Genomic DNA, 26572 nt, shown 5'->3' with positions numbered 1-26572 from the left:
TTGTTGGTCACCCCTTTCCCTTCAAACCTTCCATATACAGGTTGAGTATCCCATATCCAAATATTCCGAAAATACGGACTTTTCTGAGTGAGAGTGAGATATTGAAACCTTTGTTTTCTGATGGTACAATGTACACAAATTTTGTTTAATACACAAAGTTATTAAAAATATTGTATTAAATGTTCTTCAGGCTGTGTGTATAAGGTGTATATGAAACATAAATGAATTGTGTGAATGTAGACACACTTTGTTTAATGCACAAAGTTACAAAAAATATTGGCTAAAATGACCTTCAGGCTGTGTGTATAAGGTGTATATGTAACATAAATGCATTCTGTGCTTAGATTTAGGTCCCATCACTATGATCTCTCATTATGGTATGCAATTATTCCGAAATACGGAAAAATCCCATATCCCAAATACCTCTGGTCCCAAGCATTTTGGATAAGGGAGACTCAACCTGTATCTATTTGCCTTACCACCTCCTCTCCTTCCATATTTTCCTTTGATTCTTCCTGCCTCTCTGCCATCTCGTCATGGATGTCCCTGCGCTCGCTGAAGCTAAACATGACCAAAACAGAACTCAGTGTTCCAACCCCCTTCCAGGGCCTTCTCATCTATCCATTGCACTAATACCACTAGCTTCAAACATGCACAAAGACAAGTTTTTGGTAAAGCCTACCATCCCTCTTCTTAAAACAACAACAATCACTGTGTACACAGTTCACCCTCCAACTGGACGCCCATCTACTTGGTATGTATGCTCTCATGAGCATGTGCTCCTGGTCTTGGCTCAAATCCATTTAGTGACTGCTAATGTACGACTTACTGCCCCTTGCCCCGATTAGATAATGAGTTTTGTAACTCTCACCCTGTGTCCTTGTACTTCCAAGTCTGTCCTATTATTGTATGTTGCTCCTAGATATGGATATCTAGAACCACAATAACTTTTACTGGTGACATAATAAGCTTAATTTGCTCAGTTTTTTAACAATATGGTGGGTGGACATTATGGAAGTGTTGCAGCACTGCTAAGTATGGATTATAAACATTGCTAAATTTAACCAAATAAATCTTATCCAGGGGCCGAGGCTTTCTCCTAGGCACATTTTCCTATTTATCCATCTGAACAGAACTTCTGACCTTACTACTACACAATACATTACCCCCGCACCCATGTGTTTTATCATCATATCCAGCACTTGGTACAGAAAAGTTTAACCAATCTTTATTAAAATACATTTTTTGCCAGAAAGAGTTGAAAAAAAAACAACAAAACATAATATTCACTGGAGATCAGAATAAAAAAAAAAAAAAAAAATACACTGAAATACATTAATAACTTATCTATACAGCATGTGAATTAACCATTTCCACATCAAGTAGGTCCACAGAGAGATTTAATCCATCGGTTGTTGAACAGTTTTTGGATAAGACGAGGTGGTGAGAGAAACTTCAGATCTTCGGCATTAATGAAGAAAGGGTTAATTTGTGGAGTGCGCATGTTCAGATGCTTTAATTTCCTCTCCTGATATAACCCTTACAGCATTGGCGCTCCAGGAGGATGGAAGGGGGGCAATATTGCCACTCTCCAAATACTAAAAGGTTAATGCAATTGGGAGATATCTTGCTGTATGGAAAATACGAGGGTTAAAATGACATTACACTAAACATGATTGTTAGAGGGCAAAGCAGGCTTGACGATTAACCATATCCCCTCAAAGGGAGATCATTTTGGGGTTCAATCCATGTAGCATTACTGCAAAACATATTACAGAATCACTGAACATCACTCTGAAGCCTGGTGAGCTTTTTAACATATAGGATGTTTGGTGACAATCGGATCACGTTACACATCAGAGGAATGTTTGTGTTGAACATATAATGGTCACATTACTCCCCCACCATGGGCATGTTACTCAAGACAGGGGGGGGGGCAAACTATTGGAATTTTAGGTCTTGCAGTAGAAATGAGGAACACATCAACAGTCTATGCTAACAAGCCATCCCCCCCAGTCACAAATGACTGTAAAAATAGAACTGATCTGATGGCAGTGCTGCTTGTACTGCCCCCTGGTGGGGATGGAAGGACTGGATAACGGCCAATTTGGTACGTCAGCCCCCTGATGTCTTAGTGTTCATTGTCTTGTGTCCGTTCTCCGCAGCGTTTGTCACATCACATAATCCCACAGCATGAATTCTGTTTCCGTGCCTAAAATGCAGATAGGGGGAAGTGGAGAAAGGTCACAATAGGTTATCAAATGAGTAGATGTCCACCTATATCTTACATATACAGATAATATAGTACAATACTACATATACTGGGTAACATGCTTCTAATCTACGCTAAAAGACTGTTGCAAAACAGCTGTTCTTGTGTTTTCATTCAGAGCTACATTTACATATCTTAAGCCTCTCTTCCCACAGTAAAAAAAATAAAATAAAAAATAATAAAAAATACTGAATAACTTCATACCCCGCCAATGTAGTATCCTGTCCTTCAGAACGATCTCCCAATACTCAGGCTATGTAAGCTGACCTCCCCATACGTCATGGTCTGTGCATCTGCCACAGATAGCCCCATCAACACTCACCGTTTTGTAAAAGGCCTTGGACTGGGTTCCCAACACTTCTGATTTACTGACCAAGTCATCCAGTTTCTCCCCACGCTGCAATAAGGACTCCATAGTGTTGTGCTGAGAACAGCAGAATAAACACCATACTTACACAATGAGGAAAGGGCACAGTTCTCCATCACAATGTATACATAGCAAAGCCTTGTGTGTCACTCTTGTGCGTGTTGTGAGCCTCCTACCGACTCCTTTGTGGTATTTATTCTTTTCTATTGCTTATTTGCAGTGTTCAGCCACAGTTGTTCCTGCGTACTATGCGCCTACATACACTAACCCAGGTGTGCAGAGACCTCATCTACATACACTAACCTAGGCGTGCAGAGACCTCATCTATATACACTAACCCAGGTGTGCAGAGACCTCATCTACATACACTAACCTAGGTGTGCAGAGACCTCATCTATATACACTAACCTAGGTGTGCAGAGACCTCATCTACATACACTAACCCAGGTGTGCAGAGATCTCATCTACATACACTAACCCAGGTGTGCAGAGACCTCATGTCATCTATATACACTAACCCAGGTGTGCAGAGATCTCATCTACATACACTAACCTAGGAGTGTGCAGAGACCTCATCTACATGCACTAACCCAGGTGTGCAGAGACCTCATCTACATACACTAACCCAGGTGTGCAGAGACCTCATCTATGTACACTAACCTAGGAGTGTACAGAGACCTCATCTACATACACTAACCTACGCGTGCAGAGACCTCATCTATGTACACTAACCTAGGAGTGTACAGAGACCTCATCTACATACACTAACCTAGGCGTGCAGAGACCTCATCTATATACACTAACCCAGGCGTGCAGAGACCTCATCTATATACACTAACCCAGGCGTGCAGAGAACTCATCTACATACACTAACCTAGGCGTGCAGAGACCTCATCTATATACACTAACCCAGGCGTGCAGAGAACTCATCTACATACACTAACCCAGGTGTGCAGAGACCTCATCTACATACACTAACCTAGGTGTGCAGAGACCTCATCTATATACACTAACCTAGGTGTGCAGAGACCTCATCTATATACACTAACCCAGGTGTGCAGAGATCTCATCTACATACACTAACCCAGGTGTGCAGAGACCTCATCTACATACACTAACCCAGGTGTGCAGAGACCTCATCTACATACACTAACCTAGGTGTGCAGAGACCTCATCTATATACACTAACCTAGGTGTGCAGAGACCTCATCTACATACACTAACCCAGGTGTGCAGAGATCTCATCTACATACACTAACCCAGGTGTGCAGAGACCTCATCTATATACACTAACCTAGGCGTGCAGAGACCTCATCTATATACACTAACACGTGTGCAGAGACCTCATCTATATACATTAACCCAGGTATGCAGAGACCTCATCTATATACACTAACACGTGTGCAGAGACCTCATCTATATACATTAACCCAGGTGTGCAGAGACCTCATCTATATACACTAAAACAAGTGTGCAGAGACCTCATCCATATACACCAACACAGGTGTGCAGAGACCTCATCTACATACACTAACCCAGGTGTGCAGAGACCTCATCTACATACACTAACCTAGGTGTGCAGAGACCTCATCTATATACACTAACCTAGGTGTGCAGAGACCTCATCTACATACACTAACCCAGGTGTGCAGAGATCTCATCTACATACACTAACCCAGGTGTGCAGAGACCTCATCTATATACACTAACCTAGGCGTGCAGAGACCTCATCTATATACACTAACACGTGTGCAGAGACCTCATCTATATACATTAACCCAGGTATGCAGAGACCTCATCTATATACACTAACACGTGTGCAGAGACCTCATCTATATACATTAACCCAGGTGTGCAGAGACCTCATCTATATACACTAACCTAGGTGTGCAGAGACCTCATCTACATACACTAACCCAGGTGTGCAGAGATCTCATCTACATACACTAACCCAGGTGTGCAGAGACCTCATCTATATACACTAACCTAGGCGTGCAGAGACCTCATCTATATACACTAACACGTGTGCAGAGACCTCATCTATATACATTAACCCAGGTATGCAGAGACCTCATCTATATACACTAACACGTGTGCAGAGACCTCATCTATATACATTAACCCAGGTGTGCAGAGACCTCATCTATATACACTAAAACAAGTGTGCAGAGACCTCATCCATATACACCAACACAGGTGTGCAGAGACCTCATCTACATACACTAACCCAGGTGTGCAGAGACCTCATCTACATACACTAACCTAGGTGTGCAGAGACCTCATCTATATACACTAACCTAGGTGTGCAGAGACCTCATCTACATACACTAACCCAGGTGTGCAGAGATCTCATCTACATACACTAACCCAGGTGTGCAGAGACCTCATCTATATACACTAACCTAGGCGTGCAGAGACCTCATCTATATACACTAACACGTGTGCAGAGACCTCATCTATATACATTAAGCCAGGTATGCAGAGACCTCATCTATATACACTAACACGTGTGCAGAGACCTCATCTATATACATTAACCCAGGTGTGCAGAGACCTCATCTATATACACTAAAACAAGTGTGCAGAGACCTCATCCATATACACCAACACAGGTGTGCAGAGACCTCATCTACATACACTAACACAGGTGTGCAGAGACCTCATCTATATACACTAACCTAGGCGTGCAGAGAACTCATCTACATACACTAACCTAGGCGTGCAGAGACCTCATCTATATACATTAACCCAGGGGTGCAGAGACCTCATCTATATACATTAACCCAGGGGTGCAGAGACCTCATCTATATACATTAACCCAGGTGTGCAGAGACCTCATCTATATACATTAACCCAGGTGTGCAGAGACCTCATTTATATACATTAACCCAGGTGTGCAGAGACCTCATCTATATACATTAACCCAGGTGTGCAGAGACCTCATCTATATACATTAACCCAGGTGTGCAGAGACCTCATCTATATACATTAACCCAGGTGTGCAGAGACCTCATCTATATACATTAACCCAGGTGTGCAGAGACCTCATCTATATACATTAACACAGGTGTGCAGAGACCTCATCTATATACACTAACACAGGTGTGCAGAGACCTCATCTATATACATTAACCCAGGTGTGCAGAGACCTCATCTATATACATTAACCCAGGTGTGCAGAGACCTCATCTATATACATTAACCCAGGTGTGCAGAGACCTCATCTATATACATTAACACAGGTGTGCAGAGACCTCATCTATATACACTAACACAGGTGTGCAGAGACTACCATTTACATATACCAACAAAGGATGTGCACCATAACAGTGGAGATGTGCTGAGACAACATCTATAAACACTAAGACAGGTGTGCTAAAAAGACTATCTACATATATTAATAAGAGATATGTGCTGAGACAGCCATGTAAAAGATATCAACTATGGAAGTGTGCCGAGACCGCCATCTACATATCTTATACTAACAATGGAGGTATACTGAGAGCACCATGTACATGGCATTAACAATGGATTTGCGCAGAGACCACAATTACATCATCTATATATAAGAACAATGGAGGTGCACAGAGATAACCTCCACATCTAAGAAGGGTTGTGTGCCGAGACCATCATCTACATATACTAACATCTGGGATTTGCCAAAACAGCGCAGCTGTGCTGTTAGTATATGTATGTAGGTGGTGGTTCTGGCACACCTCTGTTAGTTTAGGCAGATGTGGTCTTGTGTCTGTGACATTCTTATGTTGTTAGTACTGTATATGGTCTCAGTGCAACTCCCTTGTTAGTATAATGTAGATGGCGGTTTCTGCACACCTCTGTTAGTATATACAGATGGTGGTCTAAGCGCACCTTTATTTGTAGCCTATATGTAAATGGTGGGCTTGGAACACCTCCACTGTTAGCTGAGCTTCTGATGTGTTGAGACAACTGTCTACATATATTAATAACAGAGGTGTGAAACATATAGAATCTCTAACATAAAACTAACCAGAATGATTTTGGTTTCGTCCAGCTCAGCCTGCACTTTACTCATTGGATCTGCATCCCGTGGGTTCTGAAGGGGGAAAAAAAAAAAATTAATACATTTTCCTTTATTTAAAGAGTTCAAAGCACAGAAGTCACTGTGGTAGATCCCTCACGTTACAATCATTTATAGCAGATGCTACATTCTGGCCTTCTTAGCAAGAGCTATATTTACCCACAGGATATGGGAGTACTAGCAAATACCCAACACAAACTTAGGACTTGCTTCCATCGCCTACATTTTATATACAGTACACAGTGAAATTGTATTGTGTTATGTCAGTATGAGCGAGACCTGCATTACAGACTTACTGGAAAATGAAATCTCACATACAAAGCAAAGATATCAGCACCATGTGATCAAATATGTAGTTAGCAAAAATAACCCACAACAGCTTATCACCAGAGCTATGAAAGCAAAGCAATGCGTTTTATATTGCCTCTGAACACCTCCCCACTGACACAGCTGCTCTCCAGCACCCGAGAGAACAAATGTTCTAGAGGCCACAGACACCAGCTGAGAACCACAATTCTCAGTGTCATGTAATGATACAGTATGAGGATGCACAGAGAATGAAGGCAAGTTGGTTTACACAGGGACATGATTTGCACAGAATGTTGGCAGTTTATATTGCTCCAATGTTGTAATGTTGAACATTGAGAGGGCTCTAATGCAGGACAGGGAGTAGCTTCTCCTCGGAAACGAGCCTCGGTAACTATAGGCCACTACTTTGCATATAAATATGCCACATAGATCGGTTTTGCAAATAAACCACTTGATAGCAGGAACTAAACTTGTAGCAGCTCCGCCACATTCCTATACAGTGTAACCAGGTTCTCACATTTAGTTATTGGCTGCTATGTATATACTGTTTTTGTTTCGTTATATATCTAGTCTGTGCACTTTTTGGCACCCTATAAATAAAAAAGAGGATTTTGGTACTTACCGATAAATCCATTTCTCTGAATCCTCTAGGGGACACTGGAGTCCTATACAGTAGGGGTGTGAAGCTTGCAACCGGAGGTGTGGCACAATCTAAAATTAGCATTGTCTGCACAGCCGGCTCCTCCCCCTTTACATCCCTCCTCCCTCAGTTTGAAAAATTTGACTGAGAGAATAGGACATACTATAGAACATGGCGAGGAACTGAACCGTACAACATATCAAACAGCATCCAAGAACCCTTAACCGAATAACTAACGCTGTTTGCACGAACTGTTTTAACAAGAACTTTGAACACAGCAGGTTGACCGCACCGAGGCGGGCGTCCAGTGTCCCCTAGAGGATTCAGAGAAATGGATTTATCGGTAAGTACCAAAATCCTCTTTTCTCTTTCATCCACTAGGGGACACTGGAGTCCTATACAGTAGGGGACGTCCCAAAGTTATCCCCCAGGGAGGGAGTGCTGTCGGTGGCCTGCAAAACTAAACGCCTGAACTTAGAGTCTCCGGACGCAAGCGTATCAAACTTGTAAAATTTTGAGAACGTGTGGGCTGAAGACCACGTCGCCGCTCTGCAAAGTTGAGTAGTGGAAGCACCCCTGGCAGCCGCCCACGAGGCACCCACTGATCGGGTAGTATGAGCATCCGTCTAAACCGGAACCTGTTTGCCACAGGAAATATAAGCTTGCCGAATGGCAAGTCTAATCCATCTAGACAAAGACTGCTTAGATGCTGGCCAACCCTTCTTTGGCCCATCATAAAGTACAAACAAATGGTCCGTCTTTCTGAAGGGCGACGTAACTTGTACGTATACAAGGAAGTCTGCCCTTGTACGGAGTTCCGCCCTATCCTCATGAAAAACTAAAAAAAGGACTCTTACAGGATAAGGCTCCCAACTTAGAAACCCGCCTAGCCGAAGCCAAGGCAAGTAATAACGTGACCTTCCCGAGATAGATATTTCAGGTCTGTTCTTGCTAACGGCTCAAAAGTTGGTGATTTCAAATATTCTAACACCAAATTTAAGTCCCATGGTGCAGTGGGAGGACGAAAAGGGGGTTGTATCCTCAGAACCCCCTGTAAAAAGGTTTGAACCTCTGGCAAGGATGCTAACCGCTGCTGAAAAAGGATGGAGAGCCGAAATCTGAACCTTCAGAGAGCTCAGCTTGAGCCCTCCATCTAGACCGGCCTGAAGGAAAAGTAGAAGTCGGGATACGTGGAAGTTCGTTGAATTCCATCCCCGTTCCCGACACCAAGCCATGTACCGTCTCCAAATCCTGTAGTAGTGATTGGCTGTGACCTGCTTCCTAGCGGCAATCATTGTAGGAATGGCCGTTCGTGGTATACCTCTGTTTAAGATCCGGGTTTCAATAGCCACGCCGTCAAATGCAGCCTGTTCAGGTCTGGGTGTAGGAACGGTCCCTGAGATAGCAGGTCCTCTCTCTGAGGTAACTGCCAAGGATCTTCTGCAAGTAACCCCCTCAGGTCTGAGTACCAATTAGAATTGCCCACACTCGTTCTCGCTTCACCCTTTTCAGAACCCTGGGTATGAGTGGGAATGGTGGAAATATGTAAACCCTCCTGTAACACCAAGGAAGTGTTAATGCGTCCACTCCTTCTGCTGCTGGATCTCGTGTCCTGGACACATATCTGGGCAGCTGATGGTTTTGCAGACACGCCATTAGGTCCACCTGAGGCAGACCCCATCTCCTCACAACCATGTCGAAAATCCGTGGATGTAGGCACCACTCTCCGGATGCATGTCCTGGTGACTGAGGTAATCTGCTTCCCAGTTCTCCACACCTGGAATGAACACTGCCGAGAGGATGATGTTTCGCTTTTCTGCCCACAACAAGATCTTTGTGGCTTCCTTGAACGTCATCCTGCTCTTTGTTCCTCCTTGACGGTTTATATAAGCAGTCGTCGTGACATTGTCCGACTGTATCCTGACGTGTTGATTCATGACTAGGTCTTCCGCTAAGAGAAGTATATAGATGTGGATAAATCCACAGGGAACCAGCGCTCAAACCCTATTTGTAGTGGTGAATGATGCGGTTATAAAGTGAAACTAAAATCAATAATGAAAAAAAAGCAGGTAATATACTTAAGGTTGTTTATTCTAAGATGCTGAGATACTTTCTTTCCCAAAAGGTATAAATTCGGTTTAAAAGTCAATCAGTGATTGGAGCACGCTCCTGGTTTAAGCTTAAATTCTGAAGTGCAAGGTTCAATTGAAAGAACATATGCTGTAATCTTTGTAAAGTCGAAAAAAGAAAAAGAAAAATGCCACAAAAAAAATAATAATAATAAGATGTACTAAAGTCCAAACGGTTTACAAGTCTATACAGACTGCGGCGTCCCGCTAATCTGTGCTCTGAAGTGAAGGATTCTCTTGTGAAGTGATGAACAGTTGACAGCGGTAGTGTATGCTTTGGTTAGAGTGGAGAATAAGGACCCTGGACTGGCGCTATTCCTCCTGCAGCACGTCCCACAGTAGAGCGCCCGAATCAGGCCCGCTCTGCGGGGCAGCTGACCTGGGGTGTGCGCCTGTCACAGAGGCGAAGTGGACCTGGCCGGAGCTCTCCGAGCGGCTGGCCGTGCCTCTCCTCCTCCTACAGGGACTTACCTTCTCCCTTCCCCTCCGCCTTCCACTCTACGCTGTCTCGGGCTTCTTCCGTCGCCTGGCAACCGGTTGCTTCCGGAACTCCGGATCACGTGACCGGATGGTTTGCGGAAAGGATTAGCAGTACTGTCCTTCTTTGCAGTGAACATTCGTCCTTAGTCCAATGTAGTATAGACGGGTAGCTCCAACGCGTTTCGACCTGTTAGGGTCTTCCTCTGGGAGTCATTTGTGTGTTTAGGTTGCAGGAATTTAAGGTGTCCTGATAGGGTGGGATCAATTCCCATTGGTCCTCTGATCTGGCTTTGTGATTGGCTCACAGCTTGTCAATCGAAGTTTATGGGAGGATGTGACATCATCACAATGCTTTAGAGTGTGCCCAGTATTATCTGGCTTTGTGATTGGCTCACAGCTTGTCAATCAAAGTTTATGGGAGGATGTGACATCATCACAGTGTTTTAGAGTGTACCCAGTATTAAAAAAAAGGAAAATAATGGGAAAAAAAAATAAGATTTTACTTACCGATAAATCTATTTCTCGTAGTCCGTAGTGGATGCTGGGACTCAGTCAGGACCATGGGGAATAGCGGCTCCGCAGGAGACAGGGCACAAAATTTAAAAGTTTGACCACTAGGTGGTGTGCACTGGCTCCTCCCCCTATGACCCTCCTCCAAGCCTCAGTTAGGATACTGTGCCCGGACGAGCGTACACAATAAGGAAGGATTTTGAATCCCGGGTAAGACTCATACCAGCCACACCAATCACACCGTACAACTTGTGATCTGAACCCAGTTAACAGTATGACAAACGTAGGAGCCTCTGAACAGACGGCTCACAACAATAACAACCCGATTTTTTTGTAACAATAACTATGTACAAGTATTGCAGACAATCCGCACTTGGGATGGGCGCCCAGCATCCACTACGGACTACGAGAAATAGATTTATCGGTAAGTAAAATCTTATTTTCTCTGACGTCCTAGTGGATGCTGGGACTCCGTCAGGACCATGGGGATTATACCAAAGCTCCCAAACGGGCGGGAGAGTGCGGATGACTCTGCAGCACCGAATGAGAGAACTCCAGGTCCTCCTTAGCCAGGGTATCAAATTTGTAGAATTTTACAAACGTGTTCTCCCCTGACCACGTAGCTGCTCGGCAGAGTTGTAATGCCGAGACCCCTCGGGCAGCCGCCCAAGATGAGCCCACCTTCCTTGTGGAATGGGCCTTGACAGATTTAGGCTGTGGCAGGCCTGCCACAGAATGTGCAAGTTGAATTGTGCTACAAATCCAACGAGCAATCGTCTGCTTAGAAGCAGGAGCACCCAGCTTGTTGGGTGCATACAGTATAAACAGCGAGTCAGATTTTCTGACTCCAGCCGTCCTTGAAATATATATTTTCAATGCTCTGACAACGTCCAGCAACTTGGAATCCTCCAAATCGCTAGTAGCCGCAGGCACCACAATAGGCTGGTTCAGGTGAAACGCTGAAACCACCTTAGGCAGAAACTGAGGACGCGTCCGCAGTTCTGCCCTGTCCGAATGGAAAATCAGATATGGGCTTTTATACGATAAAGCCGCCAATTCTGACACTCTCCTGGCTGAAGCCATGGCCAGTAGCATGGTTACTTTCCATGTAAGATATTTCAAATCCACCGATTTGAGTGGCTCAAACCAATGGGATTTGAGAAAATCCAAAACTACATTAAGATCCCACGGTGCCACTGGGGGCACAACCGGGGACTGTATATGTAGTACTCCTTTTACAAAAGTCTGGACTTCAGGAACTGAAGCCAATTCTTTCTGGAAGAAAATCGACAGGGCCGAAATTTGAACCTTAATGGACCCTAATTTGAGGCCCATAGACAATCCTGTTTGCAGGAAATGTAGGAATCGACCCAGTTGAAGTTCCTCCGTCGGGGCCTTCCTGGCCTCACACCACGCAACATATTTTCTCCAAATGCGGTGATAATGTTGTGCAGTCACCTCCTTCCTGGCTTTTACCAGGGTAGGGATGACCTCTTCCGGAATGCCTTTTTCCCTTAGGATTCGGCGTTCAACCGCCATGCCGTCAAACGCAGCCGCGGTAAGTCTTGGAATAGACACGGTCCCTGCTGAAGCAGGTCCCGTCTTAGAGGTAGAGGCCACGGATCTTCCGTGAGCATCTCCTGAAGTTCCGGGTACCAAGTTCTTCTTGGCCAATCCGGAGCCACGAGTATCGTTCTTACTCCCCTTTGCCGTATAATTCTCAGTACTTTTGGTATGAGAGGCAGAGGAGGAAACACATACACTGACTGGTACACCCATGGTGTTACCAGAGCGTCTACAGCTATTGCCTGAGGGTCTCTTGACCTGGCGCAATACCTGTCCAGTTTTTTGTTGAGGCGGGACGCCATCATGTCCACCATTGGTCTTTCCCAATGGACCACAATCATGTGGAAGACTTCTGGATGAAATCCCCACTCTCCCGGGTGCAGATCGTGTCTGCTGAGGAAGTCTGCTTCCCAGTTGTCCACTCCCGGGATGAACACAGCTGACAGTGCTAACACATGATTTTCTGCCCAGCGAAGAATCCTTGCAGCTTCTGCCATTGCCCTCCTGCTTCTTGTGCCGCCCTGTCTGTTTACGTGGGCGACTGCCGTGATGTTGTCCGACTGAATCAACACCGGCTGACCCTGAAGCAGAGGTTTTGCCAGGCTTAGAGCATTGTAGATTGCTCTTAGTTCCAGAATATTTATGTGAAGAGACGTCTCCAGGCTTGACCACACGCCCTGGAAGTTTCTTCCCTGTGTGACCGCTCCCCAGCCTCTCAGGCTGGCATCCGTGGTCACTAGGACCCAGTTCTGTATGCCGAATCTGCAGCCCTCTAACAGATGAGCACTCTGCAACCACCATAGCAGAGACACTCTTGTCCTTGTGGACAATTTTATCCGCTGATGCATGTGCAGATGCGATCCGGACCATTTGTCCAGCAGATCCCACTGAAAAGTTCGTGCATGGAATCTGCCGAATGGAATCGCTTCGTAAGAAGCTACCATTTTTCCCAGGACTCTTGTGCATTGATGCACAGATACTTTTCCTGGTTTTAGGAGGTTCCTGACTAGATCGGATAACTCCCTGGCTTTCTCCTCCGGAAGAAATACCTTTTTCTGAACAGTGTCCAGAATCATCCCTAGGAACAACAGATGTGTCGTCGGGATCAGTTGGGATTTTGGAAAATTCAGAAACCACCCGTGTTGTTGGAGCACTACTTGGGTTAGTGCTACTCCGACCTCCAGCTGTTCTCTGGATCTTGCCCTTATCAGGAGATCGTCCAAGTAAGGGATATTCGGTCTTACCGAGCCGTCCGGCTTCGGTACCACAATATAGCGTGGAGTAATACCCCTGTCCCTGTTGTAGGAGGGGTACCTTGACTATCACCTGCTGAGAATACAGCTTGTGAATGGCCTCCAATACCGTCGCCCTGTCGGAGGGAGACGTTGGCAAAGCAGACTTTAGGAAACGGCGAGGAGGGGACTTCTCGAATTCCAACCTGTAACCCTGAGATACTACCTGCAGGATCCAGGGGTCCACTCCACTGTGCGCTGAAATGTTTGAGGCGACCCCCCACCGCCCCTGAGTCTGCTTGTAAGGTCCCAGCGTCATGCTGAAGCCTTTGTAGAAGCTGGGGAGGGCTTCTGCTCCTGGGAAGGAGCTGCTTGTTGCAGTCTCTTACCCTTTCCTTTGCCTCGGGGCAAATAGGAATGTCCTTTTGCTCGTTTGTTCTTATAAGAACGAAAGGACTGCGGCTGAAAAGCCTGCGGCTTTTTCTGCTGGGAGGTGACCTGGGGTAAAAAGGTGGATTTTCCGGCCGTTGCCGTGGCCACCAGATCCGATAGACCGACCCCAAATAATTCCTCCCCCTTATACGGCAATACTTCCATATGTCGTTTGGAATCCGCATCACCTGACCACTGGCGCGTCCATAAACTTCTTCTGGCAGATATGGACATCGCACTTACTCTTGATGCCAGAGTGCAAATATCTCTCTGTGCATCTCGCATATAAAGAAATGCATCCTTTAACTGCTCTATAGTCAGTAAAATACTGTCCCTATCCAGGGTATCAATATTTTCAGACAGTGACTCCGACCAAGCCACGCCAGCACTGCACATCCAGGCTGAGGCGATTGCTGGTCTCAGTATAACACCAGTATGTGTGTATATACTTTTTAATGTATTCTCCAGCCTCCTATCAGCTGGATCCTTGAGGGCGGCCGTATCAGGAGGCGGTAACGCCACTTGCTTTGATAAGCGTGTGAGCGCCTTATCCACCCTAGGAGGTGTTTCCCAGCGCGCCCTAACCTCTGGCGGGAAAGGGTACAATGCCAATAACTTCTTTGAAATTAGCAGTTTTCTATCTGGGGTAACCCACGCTTCATCACACACTTCATTCAGTTCCTCTGATTCAGGAAAAACTATCGGTAGTTTTTTCACACCCCACATAATACCCCTTTTTGTGGTACTTGCAGTATCAGAGATATGCAAAGCCTCCTTCATTGCCGTGATCATATAACGTGTGGCCCTACTGGAAAATACGTTTGTTTCTTCACCGTCGACACTGGATTCAGTGTCAGTGTCTGGGTCTGTGTCGACCGACTGAGGTAAAGGGCGTTTTACAGCCCCTGACGGTGTCTGAGACGCCTGGACAGGTACTAACTGGTTTGCCGGCTGTCTCATGTCGTCAACCGACTTTTGTAGCGTGCTGACACTATCCCGTAATTCCATAAACAAAGCCATCCATTCTGGTGTCGACTCCCTAGGGGGTGACATCACCATTACAGGCAATTGCTCCGCCTCCACGCCAACATCGTCCTCATACATGTCGACACACACGTACCGACACACAGCAGACACACAGGGAATGCTCTGATAGAAGACAGGACCCCACTAGCCCTTTGGGGAGACAGAGGGAGAGTTTGCCAGCACACACCCAAGCGCTATAAATATATATAGGGACAACCTTAATAAGTGTGTTCCCTTTATAGCAGCTCAAATATTATAAATATCGCCAATAAGTGCCCCCCCTCTCTGTTTGTACCCTGTTTCTGTAGTGCAGTGCAGGGGAGAGTCCTGGGAGCCTTCCTCGCAGCGGAGCTGGGCAGGAAAATGGCGCTGTGTGCTGAGGAGAATAGGCCCCGCCCCCTTTTCGGCGGGCTTCTTCTCCCGGTTTTTTTGGAACCTGGCAGGGGTTAAATACATCCATATAGCCCCAGGGGCTATATGTGATATATTTTAGCCAGAATAGGTATATTACATTGCTGCCCAGGGCGCCCCCCCCCAGCGCCCTGCACCCTCAGTGACCGCTGGTGTGAAGTGTGCGGAGAGCAATGGCGCACAGCTGCAGTGCTGTGCGCTACCTCATGAAGACTGAGACGTCTTCTGCCGCCGGTTTCTGGACCTCTTCTCTATTCGGCATCTGCAAGGGGGTCGGCGGCGCGGCTCCGGTGACCCATCCAGGCTGTACCTGTGATCGTCCCTCTGGAGCTAGTGTCCAGTAGCCTAAGAAGCAAATCCATCCTGCACGCAGGTGAGTTCACTTCTTCTCCCCTAAGTCCCTCGTTGCAGTGAGCCTGTTGCCAGCAGGACTCACTGAAAATAAAAAACCTAACAAACTTTTTCTAAGCAGCTCTTTAGGAGAGCCACCTAGATTGCACCCTGCTCGGACGGGCACAAAAACCTAACTGAGGCTTGGAGGAGGGTCATAGGGGGAGGAGCCAGTGCACACCACCTAGTGGTCAAACTTTTAAATTTTGTGCCCTGTCTCCTGCGGAGCCGCTATTCCCCATGGTCCTGACGGAGTCCCAGCATCTACTAGGACGTCAGAGAAAAAAAAAAATATATATATATATATCCATAGTGAAAAGGAGATATATATATATATATAAAGTTACAATATAGCAGTTGTATGAATCAATCTTGCAGAATGGTGTTAATACTCAAAATAATGAACCTTGGGATATTTTGATGCTATGTTCAAATGCATGAGAATAATGATTAACCCTCTACAGCATTAACCAATGCCTGTCACTAGTTTGATGTAAGATATCATAGAATAGTGAATGTAGCTGCTGTTGCATTGACTTGAAATGGGATATGTCTTCATTTGCATATGACAGACCTAATTTCGTTGTCAATGTTGAGCCCTTTGGGGGCCAGTGTACCTAAATTAATCATCATGCACAGTTCTTCCTTATTGATTCTGGAGATGTAATCACCTCCTCTCCAGTTCTTTTTGACCTCTTTTACACCAGTGAACTTAAGTAGAGCAGGGTTTGAGTTGTGAAACTCTTTGAAATGTTGGGATAATGGGTGGTCTTCTGTGCCTTTCCTAATGTTGCGTACGTGTTCCCCAATTCTGACTTTCAGTGGTCGCATTGTTCTTCCTACGTATTGTTTAACACATGGGCATTGGAGGATGTATATAATGCCCTTGCTGTGGCATGTCAACCTATCCCTTATCTTATACCCATGTGTATTCGCCTCAGATATTATGCTATATGTTGGTGTAGTACTCCTGGAATTGGTTACCTTACAACCTACACATGTCCCGCAATGGAAAAACCCTCCTTTGCTATGTGAGCCATCAATGGTAGTCTGTGTGGTGTTTGTCGGAGGTATGCAGCTATGTATAAGTTTTTGTTTTATGTCTGGAGCTTTTTTGTATACTACCTTCGGATTCTGTGGTAGTATCTCTGCCAAGGTGTCATCTTGTAGTAATATTGGCCAGTGTTTTTTGAGATGTGATAGAAAGCTCTTAAGTGATTGTTCGTCCCCTTTCCAGATGAAAAAGACATCATCTATATATCTGGTCCAGAGGACGAGATTTGCGCCAAGGTCTGGGTCTGACCATATGATGTCGTCTTCCCATTTACTCATAAAGAGGTTTGCGTAACTTGGCGCAAATCTCGTCCCCATGGCGGTCCCTGTGGTTTGCAGAAAGAAATCGTTATCAAACCAGACATAGTTGTGGGTCAGTATGAAGTCTATTCCTTCTAGAATGAATTCCCGCTGTTCTTTCTTCATGTCTGGGTCGTTGTCTAGGAAATGTTGTATGCTACGTCGTCCCTGTGTGTGATCTATAACGGAGTACAAGGATGTTACATCGCTTGTAGCTAGCCAATAGTTGTTTTCCCATGAAATAGATTGCAGTTTCTGTAGGATGTCCGTGGTATCTTTGAGGTACGATTTTTGCTGTTTAACATACGGCTGCAGGAAAGTGTTACTGTACTGTGATAGATTGGAACTAATGGAACCTATGCCGGAAATAATAGGTCTACCTGGTGGTTTGGTCGGATGTTTATGAATTTTTGGTAAGTAATAAAATACCGTATTATGGGATGTTGTGTATCCAGGTAAGTGTGTTCCTGTGTGGATAGAATGCCTATGTCTAGTCCCTCTTTGAGTAGAGTTTGTAATTGTTGTTTGAACAAGGTTGTGGGGTCTCCTTTAAGTTTCTTATAGGTGTTAGTGTCATTAAGGATCCTATTGGCCTCCTCCATGTAGTCCGCTTTATTGAGAAGTACTATCCCCCCTCCCTTATCAGCTGGCTTTATGATTATATCAGTATTTTTACTTAGATCCGAGATGGCTCGGATCTAAGTAAAAATACTGATATAATCATAAAGCCAGCTGATAAGGGAGGGGGGATAGTACTTCTCAATAAAGCGGACTACATGGAGGAGGCCAATAGGATCCTTAATGACACTAACACCTATAAGAAACTTAAAGGAGACCCCACAACCTTGTTCAAACAACAATTACAAACTCTACTCAAAGAGGGACTAGACATAGGCATTCTATCCACACAGGAACACACTTACCTGGATACACAACATCCCATAATACGGTATTTTATTACTTACCAAAAATTCATAAACATCCGACCAAACCACCAGGTAGACCTATTATTTCCGGCATAGGTTCCATTAGTTCCAATCTATCACAGTACAGTGACACTTTCCTGCAGCAGTATGTTAAACAGCAAAAATCGTACCTCAAAGATACCACGGACATCCTACAGAAACTGCAATCTATTTCATGGGAAGACAACTATTGGCTAGCTACAAGCGATGTAACATCCTTGTACTCAGTTATAGATCACACACAGGGACGACGTAGCATACATTTCCTAGACAATGACCCAGACATGAAGAAAGAACAGCGGAAATTCCTTCTAGGAGGAATAGACTTCATACTGACCCACAACTATGTCTGGTTCGATAACGATTTCTTTCTGCAAACCACAGGGACCGCCATGGGGACGAGATTTGCGCCAAGTTACGCAAACCTCTTTATGAGTAAATGGGAAGACGACATCATATGATCAGACCCAGACCTTGGCGCAAATCTCGTCCTCTGGACCAGATATATAGATGATGTCTTTTTCATCTGGAAAGGGGACGAACAATCACTTAAGAGCTTTCTATCACATCTCAACAACAATGACCGCAATCTGCAATTCACCTCACATTACAGTCAAGAAAAGGTGGAATTTCTAGATCTCAATATCTTTGTAAAGGAAGGGACGTTGCACACCAACACATTCAATAAAGTAGTTGATGTAAACAGCTTTATACTAGCCTCAAGTGGACATCATCCTACCTGGCTCAACAGTGTCCCGATGGGCCAGTTTAAAAGACTTAGACGCAACTGCTCTAGGCTAAATGATTACGACACACAGGGACACACCCTGAGTGAAAGATTCAAAGAGAAAAATTATCAACCTGACTTGGTAAAAAGGGCCTTTGACACAGTTCAAGCAAATGATCGCTCAACACTTTTGGACTACAAGGACAAATCTGCACCAAAAAAATAAGAATTTACTTACCGATAATTCTATTTCTCGGAGTCCGTAGTGGATGCTGGGGTTCCTGAAAGGACCATGGGGAATAGCGGCTCCGCAGGAGACAGGGCACAAAAGTAAAGCTTTTACAGGTCAGGTGGTGTGTACTGGCTCCTCCCCCTATGACCCTCCTCCAGACTCCAGCTAGGTACTGTGCCCGGACGAGCGTACACAATAAGGGAGGATTTTGAATCCCGGGTAAGACTCATACCAGCCACACCAATCACACCGTACAACTTGTGATCTAAACCCAGTTAACAGTATGATAACAGAGGAGCCTCTGAAAGATGGCTTCCTAAACAATAACCCGAATTAGTTAACAATAACTATGTACAAGTATTGCAGATAATCCGCACTTGGGATGGGCGCCCAGCATCCACTACGGACTCCGAGAAATAGAATTATCGGTAAGTAAATTCTTATTTTCTCTATCGTCCTAAGTGGATGCTGGGGTTCCTGAAAGGACCATGGGGATTATACCAAAGCTCCCAAACGGGCGGGAGAGTGCGGATGACTCTGCAGCACCGAATGAGAGAACTCCAGGTCCTCCTTTGCCAGGGTATCAAATTTGTAAAAATTTACAAACGTGTTCTCCCCTGACCACGTAGCTGCTCGGCAGAGTTGTAATGCCGAGACCCCTCGGGCAGGCGCCCAAGATGAGCCCACCTTCCTTGCGGAATGGGCCTTAACAGATTTAGGCTGTGGCAGGCCTGCCACAGAATGTACAAGTTGAATTTTGTTACAAATCCAACGAGCAATCGACTGCTTAGAAGCAGGTGCACCCAACTTGTTGGGTGCATACAGTATAAACAGCGAGTCAGATTTTCTGACTCCAGCCGTCCTTTAAATGTATATTTTTAAGGCTCTGACAACGTCCAACAACTTGGAGTCCTTCAAGTCGTCTGTAGCCGCAGGCACTACAATAGGCTGGTTCAGGTGAAACGCTGATACCACCTTAGGGAGAAAATGCGGACGCGTCCGCCGCTCTGCCCTATGTCGAATGGAAAATTAAATAAGGGCTTTTATAAAACAAAGCCGCCAGTTCAGATACTCTCCCGGCCGAAGCCAGGGCCAGTAACATAGTCACTTTCCATGTGAGATATTTCAAATCCACATTCTTTAGTGGTTCAAACCAATTGGATTTGAGGAAATCTAAAACTACATTTAGATCCCACGGTGCCACCTTAGGCACCACAGGAGGCTGTATATGCAGTACTCCTTTGATAAAAATCTGGACCTCAGGGACTGAGGCCAATTCTTTTTGGAAGAATATTGATATGGCCGAAATTTGAACCTTAATAGATCCCAATTTGAGACCCATAGACAATCCTGATTGCAGGAAATGTAGGAAAACGACCCAGTTGAAATTCCTCCATCGGAGCACTCCGCTGCTCGCACCACGCAACATATTTTCGCCAAATACGGCGATAATGCTTCGCGGTGACTTCCTTCCTTGCCTTTATCAAGGTAGGAATGACTTCTTCCGGAATGCCTTTTCCTTTTAGGATCTGGCATTCAAACGCCATGCCGTCAAACGCAGCCGCGGTAAGTCTTGAAAAAGACAAGGACCCTGCTGAAGCAGGTCCCTTCTCAGAAGTAGAGGCCACGGATCGTCCGTGACCATCTCTTGAAGTTCCGGGTACCAAGTCCTTCTTGGCCAATCCGGAGCCACTAGTCTTACTCCTCTTTGCCGTATAATCCTCAATACCTTTGGTATGAGAGGCAGAGGAGGAAACACATATACCGACTGGTACACCCAAGGTGTTACCAGCGCGTCCACAGCTATTGCCTGCGGATCTCTTGACCTGGCGCAATATCTGTCCAGTGTTTTGTTGAGGCGAGACGCCATCATGTCCACCATTGGTTTTACCCAACGGTTTAATAGCATGTGGAAAACTTCTGGATGAAGTCCCCACTCTCCCGGGTGAAGGTCGTGTCTGCTGAGGAAGTCTGCTTCCCAGTTGTCCACGCCCGGGATGAATACTGCTGACAGTGCTATCACGTGATTCTCCGCCCAGCGAAGGATCCTGGCAGCTTCTGCCATTGCCCTCCTGCTTCTTGTGCCGCCCTGTCTGTTTACATGGGCGACTGCCGTGATGTTGTCCGACTGGATCAACACCGGTCTTCCTTGAAGCAGAGGTTCCGCCTGGCTTAGAGCATTGTAGATTGCTCTTAGTTCCAGAATGCTTATGTGAAGAGACTTTTTCAGGCTCGACCACACTCCCTGGAAATTTCTTCCCTGTGTGACTGCTCCCCAGCCTCTCAGGCTGGCATCCGTGGTCACCAGGATCCAATCCTGCATGCCGAATCTGCGGCCCTCCAATAGATGAGCCTCCTGCAACCACCACAGAAGGGATACCCTTGTCCTCGGCGACAGGGTTATCCGCAGGTGCATCTGAAGATGCGACCCTGACCATTTGTCCAACAGATCCCTTTGCATGGAATCTGCCGAAAGGGATTGCTTCGTAAGAAGCTACCATTTTTTCCCAGGACTCTTGTGCATTGATGTACAGACACCTTTCCTGGTTTTAGGAGGTTCCTGACCAGGTCAGATAACTCCTTGGCTTTTTCTTCGGGAAGAAAAACCTTTTTCTGAACTGTGTCCAGAATCATCCCCAGGAACAGCAGACGAGTTGTCGGCATTAATTGGGATTTTGGAATATTCAGAATCCATCCGTGCTGCTTTAGCACCTCTTGAGATAGTGCTAAACCCATCTCTAGCTGTTCTCTGGACCTTGCCCTTATTAGGAGATCGTCCAAGTATGGGATAATTAATACGCCTTTTCTTCGAAGAAGAAATATTATCTCGGCCATTACCTTTGTAAAGACCCGAGGTGCCGTGGACAAACCAAACGGCAGCGTCTGAAACTGATAGTGACAGTTTTGTACAACGAACCTGAGGTACCCCTGGTGTGAGGGGTAATTGGAACGTGGAGATACGCATCCTTGATGTCCAAGGATACCATAAAGTCCCCTTCTTCCAGGTTCGCTATCATTGCTCTGAGTGACTCCATCTTGAACTTGAACTTCTTTATGTACAGGTTCAAGGACTTCAGATTTAGAATAGGCCTTACCGAGCCATCCGGCTTCGGTACCACAAAAAGAGTGGAATAATACCCCTTCCCTTGTTGTAGAAGAGGTACCTTGACTATCACCTGCTGAGAATACAGCTTGTGAATGGCTTCCAAAACCGTCTCCCTTTCTGAGGGGGACGTTGGTAAAGCAGACTTCAGGAAACGGCGAGGTGGCTCTGTCTCTAATTTCAACCTGTACCCCTGAGATATTATCTGCAGGATCCAGGGATTTACCTGCGAGTGAGCCCACTGCGCGCTGTAATTCTTGAGACGACCGCCTACCGCCCCCGAGTCCGCTTGCGAAGCCCCAGCGTCATGCTGAGGCTTTTGTAGAAGCCGGGGAGGGCTTCTGTTCCTGGGAAGGAGCTGCCTGTTGCTGTCTCTTCCCTCGTCCTCTGCCTCGTGGCAGATATGAATAGCCCTTTGCTCTCTTATTTTTAAAGGAACGAAAGGGCTGCGGTTGAAAGGTCGGTGCCTTTTTCTGTTGGGGAGTGACTTGAGGTAGAAAGGTGGATTTCCCGGCCGTAGCCGTGGCCACCAAATCCGATAGACCGACCCCAAATAACTCCTCTACGCATCGCCTGTCCACTGTCGTGTCCATAAAGCTCTTCTGGCCGAAATGGACCTAGCACTTACCCGTGATGCCAGTGTGCAGATATCTCCCTGTGCATCACGCATATAAAGAAATGCATCCTTTATTTGTTCTAACGACAGTAAAATATTGTCCCTGTCCAGGGTATCAATATTTTCGATCAGGGACTCTGACCAAACTACCCCAGCACTGCACATCCAGGCAGTCGCAATAGCTGGTCGTAGTATAACACCTGCATGTGTGTATATACCTTTTTGGATATTTTCCATCCTCCTATCTGATGGATCTTTAAGTGCGGCCGTCTCAGGAGAGGGTAACGCCACTTGTTTTGATAAGCGTGTTAGCGCTTTGTCCACCCTAGGAGGTGTTTCCCAGCGCTCCCTAACCTCTGGCGGGAAAGGGTATAAAGCCAATAACTTCTTTGAAATTAGCAGTTTTTTATCGGGGCACCCCACGCTTCATCACACACGTCATTTAATTCTTCTGATTCGGTAAAAACTACTGGTAGTTTTTTCACACCCCACATAATACCCTGTTTAGTGGTACCTGTAGTATCAGCTAAATGTAACATCTCCTTTATTGCCAAAATCATATAACGTGTGGCCCTACTGGAAAATACGGTTGATTCGTCACCTTCACCACCGGAATCAGTGCCTGTGTCTGGGTCTGTGTCGACCGACTGAGGCAAGGGGCGTTTTACAGCCCCTGACGGTGTTTGAGGCGCCTGGACAGGCACTAATTGAGTGTCCGGCCGCCTCATGTCGGCAAACGACTGCTTAAGCGAGTTGACGCTATCCCGTAATTCCACAAATAAAGGCATCCATTCTGGTGTCGACCCCCTAGGAGGTGACATCCTCATATTTGGCAATTGCTCCGCCTCCACACCAATAACGTCCTCATACATGTCGACACACACGTACCGACACACAGCAGACACACAGGGAATGCTCTATACGAAGACAGGACCCACTAGCCCTTTGGGGAGACAGAGGGAGAGTCTGCCAGCACACACCAAAAAGCGCTATATATGACAGGGATAGCCTTATGATTAAGTGCTCCCTTATAGCTGCTTTTATATTAATATATATTGCCATTTATTTTGCCCCCCCTCTCTGTTATACCCTGTTTCTGTAGTGCAGTGCAGGGGAGAGACCTGGGAGCCTTCCTGACCAGCGGAGCTGTGACAGAAAATGGCGCCGTGTGCTGAGGAGATAGGCCCCGCCCCTTTTTCGGCGGGCTCGTCTCCCGCTATTTAGTACATTTAGGCAGGGGTAAATATCTCCATATAGCCTCTGGGGCTATATGTGAGGTATTTTTAGCCTTTTTAAAGGTTTTCATTTGCCTCCCAGGGCGCCCCCCTCCCAGCGCCCTGCACCCTCAGTGACTGCCGTGTGAAGTGTGCTGAGAGGAAAATGGCGCACAGCTGCAGTGCTGTGCGCTACCTTAAGAAGACTGCAGGAGTCTTCAGCCGCCGATTCTGGACCTCTTCTTGCTTCAGCATCTGTGAGGGGGCCGGCGGCGTGGCTCCGGTGACCATCCAGGCTGTACCTGTGATCGTCCCTCTGGAGCTTCATGTCCAGTAGCCAAGAAGCCAATCCATCCTGCACGCAGGTGAGTTCACTTCTTCTCCCCTCTGTCCCTCGTTGCAGTGATCCTGTTGCCAGCAGGAATCACTGTAAAATAAAAAACCTAAGCTAAACTCTCTAAGCAGCTCTTTATGAGAGCCACCTAGAATTGCACCCTTCTCGGCCGGGCACAAAAATCTAACTGGAGTCTGGAGGAGGGTCATAGGGGGAGGAGCCAGTACACACCACCTGACCTGTAAAAGCTTTACTTTTGTGCCCTGTCTCCTGCGGAGCCGCTATTCCCCATGGTCCTTTCAGGAACCCCAGCATCCACTTAGGACGATAGAGAAATATGACCGAAGAACCTATATTCATCACACAATATTCTGACCAGGCACATAAAGTCAAGAAGATCCTCAAAAAACACTGGCCAATATTACTACAAGATGACACCTTGGCAGAGATACTACCACAGAATCCGAAGGTAGTATACAAAAAAGCTCCAGACATAAAACAAAAACTTATACATAGCTGCATACCTCCGACAAACACCACACAGACTACCATTGATGGCTCACATAGCAAAGGAGGGTTTTTCCATTGCGGGACATGTGTGGGTTGTAAGGTAACCAATTCCAGGAGTACTACACCAACATATAGCATAATATCTGAGGCGAATACACATGGGTATAAGATAAGGGATATGTTGACATGCCACAGCAAGGGCATTATATACATCCTCCAATGCCCATGTGTTAAACAATACGTAGGAAGAACAATGCGACCACTGAAAGTCAGAATTGGGGAACACGTACGCAACATTAGGAAAGGCACAGAAGACCACCCATTATCCCAACATTTCAAAGAGTTTCACAACTCAAACCCTGCTCTACTTAAGTTCACTGGTGTAAAAGAGGTCAAAAAGAACTGGAAAGGAGGTGATTACAGCTCCAGAATCAATAAGGAAGAACTGTGCATGATGATTAATTTAGGGACACTGGCCCCCAAAGGGCTCAACATTGACAACGAAATTAGGTCTGTCTTATGCAAATGAAGACGTATCCCATTTCAAGTCAATGCAACAGCAGCTACATTCACTATTCTATGATATCTTACATCAAACTAGTGACAGGCATTGGTTAATGCTGTAGAGGGTTAATCATTATTCTCATGCATTTGAACATAGCATCAAAATATCCCAAGGTTCATTATTTTGAGTATTAACACCATTCTGCAAGATTGATTCATACAACTGCTATATTGTAACATTATATATATATACATATACAGGTTGAGTATCCCATATCCAAATATCCGATATACAGAATATTCCGAAATACGGACTCTTTTGAGCGAGAGTGATATAGTGAAACTTTTGTTTTCTGATGGCTCAATGTACACAAACTTTGTTTAATACACACAGTTATTAAAAATATTGTATTAAATGACCTTCAGACTGTGTTTATAAGGTGTATATGAAACATACATGAATTGTGTGAATGTACACACACTTTGTTTAATGCACAAAGTTATAAAACATATTGGCTAAAATGACCTTCATGCTGTGTGTATAAGGTGTATATGTAACATAAATGCATTCTGTGCTTAGATTTAGGTCCTATCACCATGATATCTCATTATGGTATGCAATTATTCCAAAATACGGAAAAATCCCATATCCAAAATACCTCTGGTCCCAAGCATTTTGGATAAGGGATACTCAACCTGTATCTCCTTTTCACTATGGATGGATATATATATATGTGCAGAACCCGGCACTCATAAGGGACAGCGCGGCCCCAAAGGTAAACTTACTGGAGTGCCTTCCCAGAGAGATTAACTCCCATATGTACAACGAAGAAAAGAGAGGCGGCACTTCCAGATTTGTAAAGATGAAAACTTTTCATCTTTACAAATCTGGAAGTGCCGCCTCTCTTTTCTTCGTTGTATATATATATATATATATATATATATATATATATATATATATATATATATATATAATATTTTTATTTTTTTATTTTTTTATTTTATTTTTCCCCCCCATTATTTTCCTTTTTTTTAATACTGGGTACACTTTAAAACACTGTGATGATGTCACATCCTCCCATAACATTTGATTGACAAGCTGTGAGCCAATCACAAAGCCAGATAATACTGGGCACACTCTAAAGCACTGTGATGATGTCACATCCTCCCATAAACTTCGATTGACAAGC

The 26572-nt window shown here is 45.4% G+C and overlaps 1 protein-coding gene across 1 annotated transcript in view; it reads right to left on the bottom strand.

Annotated features, from left to right (window-relative positions):
- Positions 1-1206: 1206 nt before the first annotated feature.
- Positions 1207-26572, bottom strand: part of YKT6 (YKT6 v-SNARE homolog) — a 94103-nt gene continuing 68737 nt past the window's right edge. Inside the window, exons 6-8 of the mRNA XM_063931909.1 lie at positions 6649-6714; positions 2595-2696; positions 1207-2212 (exon numbers count right to left, since the gene is read on the bottom strand). Of these exons, the coding sequence (XP_063787979.1) occupies positions 2177-2212; positions 2595-2696; positions 6649-6714 (204 nt within the window). The 3' untranslated portion in view covers positions 1207-2176. The remainder of the gene's footprint in view (positions 2213-2594; positions 2697-6648; positions 6715-26572) is intronic.

This window comes from Pseudophryne corroboree, chromosome 6, assembly GCF_028390025.1.
Source record: "Pseudophryne corroboree isolate aPseCor3 chromosome 6, aPseCor3.hap2, whole genome shotgun sequence".
NCBI lineage: Eukaryota > Metazoa > Chordata > Amphibia > Anura > Myobatrachidae > Pseudophryne > Pseudophryne corroboree.
Note: the sequence above shows the minus strand (reverse complement) of the source record. Positions and strands in the feature narration are given on the sequence as shown.